The following is an 11,344-nucleotide window of genomic DNA, read 5'->3' on the forward strand; positions in this document are numbered from 1 at the left end:
CTCTCTCCCTATTTATTTCAGAACCCCCTTCCCCTCCCCCATTTCTGATGAAGGGTCTAGGCCCGAAACGTCAGCTTTCCTGCTCCTATGATGCTGCTTGGCCTGCTGTGTTCATCCAGTTCTGCACCTTGTTGTCTCGGATTCTCCAGCGTCTGCAGTTCCTACTATCTCTTGTTTTAGTAGGAGTTTGTTTAAATTATGTGCTCAAGACTGCAACATTACAATATTTTGAATAGTCCATCTCTGGTGGCAACTGAGACCCAAATGTAGTCTCCAAATGTGGGCTTTGTGGGTGGCGATGTAAAAATGGCAGAAAAAGATTAGCTGCTGAACTAACAACATTGCTCCCAAGGATAGTGTATTTGGGTTATGATCAGCGGTGATCAATGAAAGTTATCGATCATTATGGTATAGAAGTGTTTTGACCAACCTGTTCAGATGTGCCACTAACAGCTCTGAAGCAGGTCGGACTTGAACTGGAGCCTCCTGACTCAGAGGTAGGAGTACTCCCACTGCATTACAAGAGCTTCGCATTCTAGTATGTGTTTGCTTGGTAATTTTTGTAAATGTATTGTTTCAGCGATGGTAACTCTGAAAAATGAGTAAGTGGTTAGCTTGATCTTTCAGCACAAGATGTAGAAGCTTTATCCAACAAAAAAAAAACCCTATAAGGTCTAATTTCACCTTTCCTCTACCCTCCCCTGACCTTGTTCAGCCTTCAACCATGTATGCATTCATTCTGTGCGGCATGTTACTCAGGCTGGATGGAGCGTTCGTCACTTTGCCCAACTTGCCGTTGTCCTGTTGAACGCATCAGCAAGAACCACATGGTGAATAATCTGGTGGAGGCTTACCTATTGCAACATCCAGGCAAGTAATTGCTGTGTTAAATTCATGTGCACAGATTTGTTTGTGTTAGAATATATGATATCACATATTCCAGGTGTTTGATATTATGTGATTTGGGAGAGAGGGAGGAATCTTGGACATGAATTACAGCTTTCAGCTTTAAGATCTATGGAAAGCAAAATTGTAAAGTCATTCATACCTTGCTCTTGGTTATTAGTCACTGATATTGGTAGTTACTTGAATTTTCTCAGTGCATGAATCAAGACTGCAGAAGTTTTTTAAAAAAAAAAAAAACCTCTATCTTGAAGAAACTTGTATTTCATGTAGGGATTCTGTTGCTAAGTCAGAAATGGCTGTGTGTGAAATCATGCTCTGTCATTTTGAGTAACCAACTGGTCAAAATGAATGTGAGAAGCAAGATTGTTTCCAATTTGGTTCATTCTGTTGAATTTTGCAGAACATTGTCAATTTCACAGATGTAACTTTCCATTACCGGATTGGAATGTAATTCTGAGAAAGATGTAAATTGTCAGTAGGAAATAATGCAACAAACAAGAAGAAATACAATTTTAAATTGTCAGAGTGGAAAATGTTATCTTGTCAGAAAACGTGCCATGTGTGCAAATTTCTTAACAGAAATCGGTAATCTTGTTGTCCCAGTCATATTTCTTGCTTGACTTATCTGAAAATTTCTTTGCTTGTCTGAGTGGAAGAGGAAAAGAAAATATTGGACCACAAGACACCTGTCAAAACTGTGCTAGATTATGATACTAGTTTGGTGATTTATTTTGGCCATGTTTGTGTATGAATTACTATTTCAGAGAAGTGTCGTAGTGGAGATGAACTGCAAAGCATGGATGCCAGAAATAAAATCACACATGACATGTTACAACCTAAGATTAAGCGGTCATTCTCTGATGAAGAGGTCAGCTCCGAGGATTTTCTGGAACTGTCTGATGTTGATAGTGAATCTTCTGATTTTAGGTGAGTTTTTGAAAGATCTGCTGTTGTGTGCCAGAGGAAATGCATGAGGAGCAGATGATCCCTTATAAAAGGGCATAATTGTTGATTAGTATTCATGCTAACGTTTAAGGATTCCTAAAACAAGCAAAATAATTGGAGCAGTGACTAAACAGCAGTGAATGTCCTGCTTTGTAATGAATTATTGGCCCTTTACAAAGTGGTGGGCATCCTTGGAAAATACAGCCTGAAAATTCAGTATTCACAGTTGAGCAAATGTTATTGCAAAATACACAGACATAATTCAGGCCATGTTCTTGTAATGCTTCAGCTGTCGTGTTGCATATATTCACCTTTTGAAATGAATAATGGAGGGAAAAACCTACAGTTCCCTTCCGGTCTTCTCCTGAAGCTGTTGCTACTTTGGTTTCCAGGTTTGACAGTGCTGGTTATGTGCCATGTAAGCTGACCTAAAGTGTGTTATCAGAATTTGGAGGGTTTAGCAGTGATTTGATTGAGCATCTTTTTTTTTAGGGTTTTGAAATAAAATTATAGGGTTGATAGTGAAAAGCCTTTTCTGCTGATGGGATGAGTCTCTGAATTTGAGCTTATGCGCTTTTGTCAATCAGGTCATCAGGGGAGAATTAGCAAACACTTTACCACTGTGTGAAGAAGAGTGGAGCAGACTTTCTCAAAAAGCAGTAGATGTTTGCTCAATTCATTATAAATCTCCGATTTTGCTGCCAACAGAAGAAAAGGATATGGAGCAAAATGGGTGGATGGAGCTCAGAGCTATCAAGGAGTCATTATATGGTGAAACAAGCTTGAGGGGCTGAATGATTCTCCTGTTTCATTGCAAGCATTGGCATTGGGTGTCATCAGACCAATTAGTCATGGGAGCACTGTGCCAAGGATTGATTCTGTTCCTGCCCAATGTGTTCAAAGTGCATTATGTAACTGATAACGATGAGGTGTGGTGTCACTGAATAGCAGTAAGGGGACTCTCGGGATGGTGTATTTTCTTTTGATCTACCCTCCCCCATATCCAGGGCACTGAAGCTAGCTATTTTTTTGCAGTTTTGAGTCTTGGTCAAGATCCACTAATTTGCTATAGACTAAGGAATCCTGGGGTGAGTGGCTCAGCTGCTTAATGAACAAATTTAATAAGATAATTGCATTATGTAGTACCTTCCACACACTCGGAATGTCACAAAACTCCAGGATAATTTGTTTATAGTGTAAATGTTGGTCAGGATGCAGGGACAAACTCTCCTGCTCTTTAGTTAGTGCCATAGATATTTTTTACTTTTACCTGAACCAAATGTCATTTTAACCTGTCGTCTGAAGGGCATGTGATTGAACAGCAATCTCTCAGTACAACACTGGAAGATCAGCCTCTGCGTGTTCTCTGCAACGGGGCTCAAACTTTCTGGCTGGAGTTCCAAATTGGTACCAACTGACAGTTTGAATAAAATTACTTGAGGTACTATTTCAGTTTATTTTGAGTGTGTGATGGATCAGCTTTTTAATGGAGAAAGAAGACCTGAAACGTGAGTGTGCAGAATGAGAAATGGAGATATAAATACAAAGAGAACTGATTTCTGATTGGATTAATTGATTATAATAAATTGCTTCTGAATTTATTTTCTTGGTGCTCCTTAAGAGTTGCACAAACTCTACAGTAAAATTTAAATACACTTTGCTATCTCTCCATGGTTGACTGCATTTTGTGTTTCTATCTATTTTCAGTCAGCCACATATTCTCTGCAGGCAGTGTCCTGGATACCGGTCTGATAGCAATCAGTCTACTTTCTTGCCAGGTTTCAGAATGACTACTGATGCCCCATCAACTTCCACCAGCATCCCTGTTGGTAAGTGTCTATTAACCATAACTGACAATACTGCAATTACAGTTACATAACTCTAAGCACAGCTTTGAATTGCTTGCTTAACTACACAGTTTAATTTTTTTTATATTCACTGGGGATGTGGGTGTCATTTATTGTCCATCCCTAGCTGCACTTGAGAGGGTAGTGGTGAGCTGCCTTCCTGAACTGCTACAGTCGACATGCTGTAGGTTGACCCACAATACCTTGAGGAAATGTCAATATTTTGACCCAGCGGCAGTGGAGGAATGGCAATATATTTACGAGTCAAGATGGTGAGTGGCTTGTAGGAGAATTTGCAGGTGGTGGTGATCCCCTGTATCTGGTGCCCATGTCCTTTCAAATGAAAGTAGTTCTGGGTTTGGAAAGTGCTGTCTAAGGATCTTTTGGTGAATTTCTGCAGTGCATCTTGCAGACAGTATGTACTGCTGCTAAGCGTCAGTGGTGGAGGGAGTGGATGCTTGAGGATGCAGTGCCAATCAAGCAGGCTGCTTTGTCCTGGATGTGTTGTCAAGCTTCTTGAGTGTTGTTGGAGCTGCACCCATCCAGGCAAGTAGGGAGTATTCCATCACGGTCCTGACTTGTGCCTTTTTACATGGTGGCCAGGCTTTGGGGAGTCAGGAGGTGAGTTACTTGCCGCAGTATTCCTAGGCTTTGATCTGCTCTTGTAGCCCCTGTATTTATGTGGATGAGCTTCTGGTAAATGGTAACTCCCAGGATGTTGATAGTGGGTATTTCAGTAGTGGTAACACCATTGGACGTCAAGGGGTGGTGCTTGGATTGTCTCTTATTGGAAATGGTCATTGCCTGGTATGTGTATGGTGTGAATGTTTGCATTGTTTGATTTCAAGTGGATGTAATTTAATGGGTTTATGTTTTGTCTTTTTTTATAATTTCCAGCTCGGTGTGTTTGTTAATTAACTTGACCTGTAGACGCAAAAATGTGGAAGATTAGACTGAAGATGAAGAAGAAAGAAATAGGATATACTAATGGGGTGACATGGAGTAGGGCAAAATGAGGCTTATGTGAGGTCTAAACAGCAGTATGGAGAATCTGATTGAAATTATCTGTTCCTGCTGCACGTTTGATGTATAGTGTTTCCTTAGAGGGGCCGGCAATGAATTTACTACTCAACTAATCTTGTATCACAAACTAATTGGCTAGAAAACATGGGAGAGAAAGTCAGCTGTCTGTTGGCAGCTGAGGAACAAATTCATAAGTGCCAGAAATCTAAACAAAGGAGAAATCTGTGAAAATGATGTGAAAGGAGAGGACAGAACCTGATTGTGTTTGGTGAGCCAAATTTGGCAGTGTGTGTCATGGCATGAAGATTTTGTGACTGATACACAGTATTCCTGGCTGTAATTTGTCCCAGTTTAATCATCAGTGTAAAAGTCAAGGTTTTAAAAGACCAGAGAGCACAGAGCAAGCTGTCTCAATGGGAAGTGTGGTCTTTGTTTGGACAACTGTTATAAATATGAATACAGATTTGCATCATGGGATGCATGAAACAGAATGAGAGAAAATTTGTATATAGAATGTTTTCAAAAAGTTTCTGGAAAGCAGTGCACAAATAAGAGATGAGACAAAGGTCGTAACGTGAGTGGAACTGGATGCTAACCTAGTTAAGTGACCCAACGTTTAGACCCCTCATTTATTTTAAGAACTGTATTTTTGAAGATCTTAATAATGCACGTCAACAACAGGACTTGGATTTTGCAATGATTAGATTTTAAGTTATTTTAACTTTTGATATTTTAGCTTTTTTGAATACTTGTTTACCTGTCATTTGCTCTGAGTAGCTGCCCAATTCTGATTTAACATTAAATCAAAGCCACATTCAAAACTAGTTGTACTGACATGTCAGATGTGATAAAGTCATGAAGATAACATTGCAGGAGGAACCCATTTACTCCCTCCTGCTGATACCTATATACCTCGTTTAATCTTGTTTCACAGCATCCTTTTAAAATGTTAATCATTTGTAATCATTTTACATAACTGTTGAGAGATGCAAAAATGTAGATCATAAATAATATTAAACAGAATTCTAGATTGACTTGACTTTTAATTAATTATAGCTATAATTAATTAACTTTCTCTAACGTTGTTATTACTTGTGAATGAACAAACTGATTTAAATACAATCACTATTTTGCTTTGTACTTTAATTAACTGTGAACAGTGACTGCTCAGATTACAGATAATGATTACTCATTTGACTAGTTGATGAAATCAGATTCTCATTTATGTTTTAGATATTTTTGTATTCAGCAGTGAACTCGTATGTTTTTCTGATCTCTGCCTTGTGAATTACTTTGTCCATGTCCAAAACTTGTTAACTGTATCTTTGTCTTTGTCTTTGTTAAAATATTTTTTAAGCTGTCCAGGAGTACACCTGCCCTGCTCGAGGTCTTCACTTGATTTGCACTTGCTGTTTTCAGCCTATGCCTGACCGGAGAGCAGAGCATGAACAGAATCTGACAATTACACCTCAGCAATGTAAGTGGTCATCTTGCAGAATTCTTAAGTTTTTTTTTAATGAATTGCCTGGCTGCTTTGAAAAAAGGTTATAGGGCCTCACTCACTGATATCTTTGGCTCAGCTCCCTTTTCAACAGAGTTCCAGGTCTTGTTCAGGGTCCATAAGACTAAGAAATAGGAAAAGGGAATAGGTTGTTTGGCCCCACGAGCCTGCTCCTCCATTCAATAGGTTGATGGCTGATATGACATTCTTCTTGTCTACTTTCCTGCCCTTTTCCTCTAACCTGTGGTTCCCTTACTTTATCTCAGCCTTAAATATACGCAAGGACTGTACCACCATAGCTATCTGTGGCAAGGGGTTCCACAGACTCGCAACCCTCAGAAGACATTCCTCCTTATGTCAGTCTTAATTTGGCACCCCTTTTATTCTGAGACTCTGCCTTCTGGTCTTAGACTCCCCCATGAGAGGAAACACCCTCTCAGCATTTATGCTGTCAAGCCCCTCTAGAATCCTATATTTTTCAATTAGATCACCTCTCATTCTTCTAACCACCAGTAAGTAGGATCTTTGTTCATGAGACAATCTCTCCATGCCAGGAATCATCCCAGTGAACCTTCTCTGAACTGCCTGTAATGATATGATATTTTTCCTTAAAAAAGGAGACCAAAACTGCTCACAGTATTCTAGATATGATCTCACCAGCAATAGGTCCTAGGACCTGAGCACAAACAAGGTCTTCAGTTTGTCTGAATCTTTCACTAGAAGTTGTATTTTTAATGATGTGGTTAGTGTACTCCAGCTTGTTTAAACCTTTCCCTGATCTGGAAGTGTAGTGTATTTTCATTCTGGAATGGAATTGTTTAAGCTTGTTTGGTCTTCATTGATCTGGTGACCAATGTCATTTTATATCATAGGTCAGTTGAAACCAAACAATTCTTAACTGGGTGTTCATTTACAGATAATTTAATACTAACAGTAAAGTGAGGGCAAAACAAAAATTTAATGTTTGGTCACAGTGATGTAGCATTTTCTTACGAAATCATAGAACAATGCAATATAAAAGAAGCCAATGTATCTGTTTGAAAAGCTCTTCTATAAAGCTAACCAGTTATCCCTGATCTTTCCCCATAACCCTACAATTTTATTTTACTCTTCAAATTTTTAACCAGTTCAATTTTGCAATTTGTTATAGGATCTACATCATTTTAAGGCAGCAAATTCCTGAACATTTCTCCTCATCTTGCTACTTTTTTGCTAAATGTGATTATTTTTAAAAGGGTAGTAAAAGGATAAATCTAAGTTACTTTAAGTTGTAACTCTGTTATAACAGAAGGTTACGTCTCAAATGTACAATGCATTCATTTCCCACTTAAAAAATTCAAAACTGATCTCTAACAGTGAGGGAATAAACAGATCAGCCTATGGTTTTAAAACCTTAGGTCCTGATCTACACTAAAATGTTATTTTGTGTAGAAGCTTACGGTGAAATCTGTTTTCAAAGCAAATGAGCCTTGCTTCATGGAACTGCCTCAGCCTAAACAAATGCTCTGTTCAGCCTTTCATATCACTGTTAACCTATAATAACATAATAGACAAGTAATTCTGAAAATGTGTCCTTCGTTCCAGGCACGATTTGTTTGCGGCCCTTCTGCCACATGTACTGGGGCTGCACTCGAGTGGGATGCTCTGGCTGCTTGGCAAGATTTTGTGGTAGATACGTTCTCTTTTATACATTTTCTTTCATACATTTTAAGAAAGTCCTTTTAGTACAATACAAAGATGAGACAGTAAAGTGGGTTACTTTATTTAGACTGATCATACAGGAACAGTTGATTCTCGGCTAATAGTTTAACATCATTGTGTCAGTAAATTCTGCAGTTCAGACACAGTATTTTTGACTGGTGACTGTTGATTCTTTTTTCCCCAGTGTTCTTGTCAGGACTGTAGAATTTTGATGTGTCTAACCGTGATTGTGTCTGAGAGTTTTCTCCGATCTCTGGGAGGATGACTGTCTCTTTCATTTGCAGTTCCAGTGGATTTGGAAATGGCTGATCAGTCCAGTGTGTAATCTTCAAGCTTTGCCACATATGTGGCAAGTTGTGCTTCAGGGTTGAGTAGATAATTTGTTTTGGAGGTTTTTCCCCTTCCTCCAATGCCTCCAATTTGCCTCTGCATCTTCCTGATAAAGTTTCTATGCCTTTTGTGCCTTCTCACATGAGCCACTTTCACTTTAGCCAGTCAGGGTCTTGATGAGTCTGCTTGTATTTTAAAAAAAACCTAATTGCTGAAGAAACTCAGTAAGTCTGGTGGTATTTGAGAAGAGCAGAATTAATGTTTTGTGTCCAGTCTGACTCCTCTTCAGTTATGTTTTTCTAACTACAGATGCTGCCAGACCAGTTTCTCTCGCACTTCGTGGTCTTCATTTCAGATTTCCAGCATTTGCAATATTTTGCTTTTATTTGAATGTACTTGTAACATTGACCACATCTGGGATCCTTTAAGTACTTATTTAAAATGTTTCCCTTGTCCTCCTAGGGGTTTCCTGCTATAACCAAGCCCCAAGTCCAGCAATTTGTTCTGAGAACAAAGGGTTCTGAGTTCTGAGGAAGGGTCACCGGACCTGAAACTTTAACTCTGTTTTTTACCTTCACAGATGCTGCCAGACCTGCTGAGCTTTTCCAGCAACTTAGTTTTTGTTTCTGATTCACAGCATCTGCAGTTCTTTCGGGTTTTTCATTTTGTTCTGAGAGTCTGGTATCAGGCATACCACAATGTGTCCCATCTAGTGGAACTGGTTTTGAGTGAATAGTGCCTCAGAGCTGAGCATGTTAGCTTGGAAAAGGATGTTTAGATTGCCTTTCTTGCCTTCGTATTTGAAAGGTTTTGCAAAGGCATTACTTCCCCAGGCTTTGAGATGTCAGTAATCCTAGCTTTTAAAGTGTATAGGAGCACAGGACTCGCTGCAGCTTGGTAACCCGTGCCTTTAATCTCAGGTTTGAGATCCAGCACTCAACATACTCATCTCAGTTGACTAAAGACTGAGCAGTCACATTGGAGTCTATGGTGAATTTCTTAGTTTATGTTTGCCTCTATCAAGAGGAGGCTCCCAAGGTTTGAAAAAACCATCCATCTTTTCTGGAATCTCACCATTGATCTTAATTCTTGTGGGATGGCAAGGATGCTTTGCCATGGGAGTTTATTGGAAGATGTCCTTCGTTTCCTGAGTGTTTAATGAAAAAAGATATTTTTCAAATGCTTTGACAGAGGAGCCAATGATCTGGAACTCACTTTCTGATTGAATGCAAGTATCATTTGAAAACTGTAATGATGACTGAGGTTGGAGTGGTTTTGGTTTTGGATATCCATGCTGACAAATGGAACATTTTCTTTTTCCAATTTCTAAACCTCTTGGATATTTTCAGTACAACAGAAAGCCATTTGGCCCATAGTTCCATGCCAACATTTTTGATAGAACAACATGGAACTAGAATCACTGTCTTGCTCATCTCGATAACCTGTGACCCTAGTTATTTTTTAAAAAAAAAATCTGATGTAAGGCCACTCTCTGGTTTCTGAGGGGCAACCCTATGTGAATATCTTATTCAGTATTTTGATCTATAACTGAACTTAGAGTTTCAAACTGATTGTGTGTAATATTTTTGACAGATGTAAATTTTGGAGAGAAATGTTTGGATGGAATAATAAACAACAACAGCTATGAATCAGATATCCTGAAGGTAAGGTCCCCTCCATAAACAAGCTTCAATTTTTTTAATGCATTCAATTTCTAGGCCTGAATTTGGTTAACCCTGGAGTGCATGTTCTCCATGCTCCAGTTAGGCAGATTGACTGACTGCTGTTTCGCATCCCTTTTATTGCTCATATTGTGGAGAGGTGTTAAAGTGTGACCTGGAGTGACTCTGATATTTCCTGTTCAGTTAGGCAAAAGAATAGGTCTTTGTTATTAGGGATTCTTAATGCAAAGAACTACTGTATGATCTACATCATAATTTTGGTGATAATATTGAAATCATGAAGAAAGTTAGGTATACCTACATCTGGAGGCAATTCAGAGGCAGTTATTGTTTGAAACTAAATGGGAACAGTGTTTTGTGCATTGCATGATCTCTCACAGCTATTCCGAGGAACAGCAGAAAACTTGTTTTAGGCGTTAGTCAAAAAAAGATTTTGGTCAAGACCAGGGAACTCTAACACTTCCAACAGGTCTGTGGGATCTTTAAATTTCCTCAGTAGGATTTGAATCCATCAGACCCAAGAGGTGAGACTGATATCAAATGGGCTAAGCTGTGAGTTCAGTTAGCAGAACATTGTTTTTTTTGATATGTCGTTGCATTCAAGATTTTCTCCTGAGATAGAATGCCAATCCTACCCGAGAGAACAGGCAGGTTAGCTCTCCTAGGCCTTCTATGCTGCTCTATGTCTATATCCCCTCAATGGTGTAAACCTGACTGATCACATTGACTGTTCTTGTGGGCTGTGCAAACAAACTCACCTATTTTTGTTTTTTCAAATGTACAAAACCCAGCTTAACTTTTCTTTTAAAGAATTCGACATTCAGTTAGTGCAGGAGGGTCAGAGCATCCCTTCAACAGGTATAACTTGTATTCATCTAATAGGTGTTACTTAACACCTTTTGAACTCCCATCATGAAATCACAGTTTCACCTTTTTAAAAAATTACTGTCTTGTCTGTTAATCTGTGCTGAACAATCAAAAATGAAATCTTAGACTTCACGCATTTTCAGAGCAAAATAAGTTGAGAACTGGATGCCCCAAACATGCAGCATAATCATGATTGGCATTGCCTTTCAGAATTACCTTTCATCTAGGGGTCTTACTTGGAAAGAGATGCTGCAAGAATGTCTTTTAGCTCTTCAGAGAGGAAAGTTTGTTCTTACAGGTATGTGCAATTATAACTGAAATATTAATGGGATATTGTAAAAACAAATCTTTAAAGAAAGACTTGAATTTTGGTGGCATCTTTCATGACCCCAGGAAATCCCAGAATGCAAATACTTTGCAGGAAATGAAATGCTTAAAATGTAGCCACTGTTATAATTTAGGAAATAGAACAGCCAATTTTCATGTGGTGAGATCCAACAAAAAGAAGTAATGGCATAATGACCAGGTAATCTATTTTATTG

At 38.8% G+C, this 11,344-nt stretch overlaps 1 protein-coding gene across 1 annotated transcript in view; it reads left to right on the forward strand.

Moving 5' to 3' along the window:
• The window catches only part of LOC109922695 (checkpoint with forkhead and ring finger domains, E3 ubiquitin protein ligase), a gene marked incomplete at its 5' end in the record, with an annotated part of 19,161 nt that extends 7,823 nt beyond the window's left edge, over positions 1-11,338 (forward strand). Inside the window, 7 exons of the mRNA XM_048593555.1 lie at positions 716-870; positions 1,671-1,833; positions 3,559-3,680; positions 6,079-6,198; positions 7,807-7,890; positions 9,847-9,917; positions 11,013-11,338. Coding sequence (XP_048449512.1) covers positions 716-870; positions 1,671-1,833; positions 3,559-3,680; positions 6,079-6,198; positions 7,807-7,890; positions 9,847-9,917; positions 11,013-11,120 — 823 coding nt within the window. The remainder of the gene's footprint in view (positions 1-715; positions 871-1,670; positions 1,834-3,558; positions 3,681-6,078; positions 6,199-7,806; positions 7,891-9,846; positions 9,918-11,012) is intronic.
• Between the last annotated feature and the right edge of the window lie 6 nt (positions 11,339-11,344).

Source organism: Rhincodon typus, unplaced genomic scaffold (genome assembly GCF_021869965.1).
Source record: "Rhincodon typus isolate 14 unplaced genomic scaffold, sRhiTyp1.1 hic_rhity00003096, whole genome shotgun sequence".
In the NCBI taxonomy this organism is placed as follows: domain Eukaryota; kingdom Metazoa; phylum Chordata; class Chondrichthyes; order Orectolobiformes; family Rhincodontidae; genus Rhincodon; species Rhincodon typus.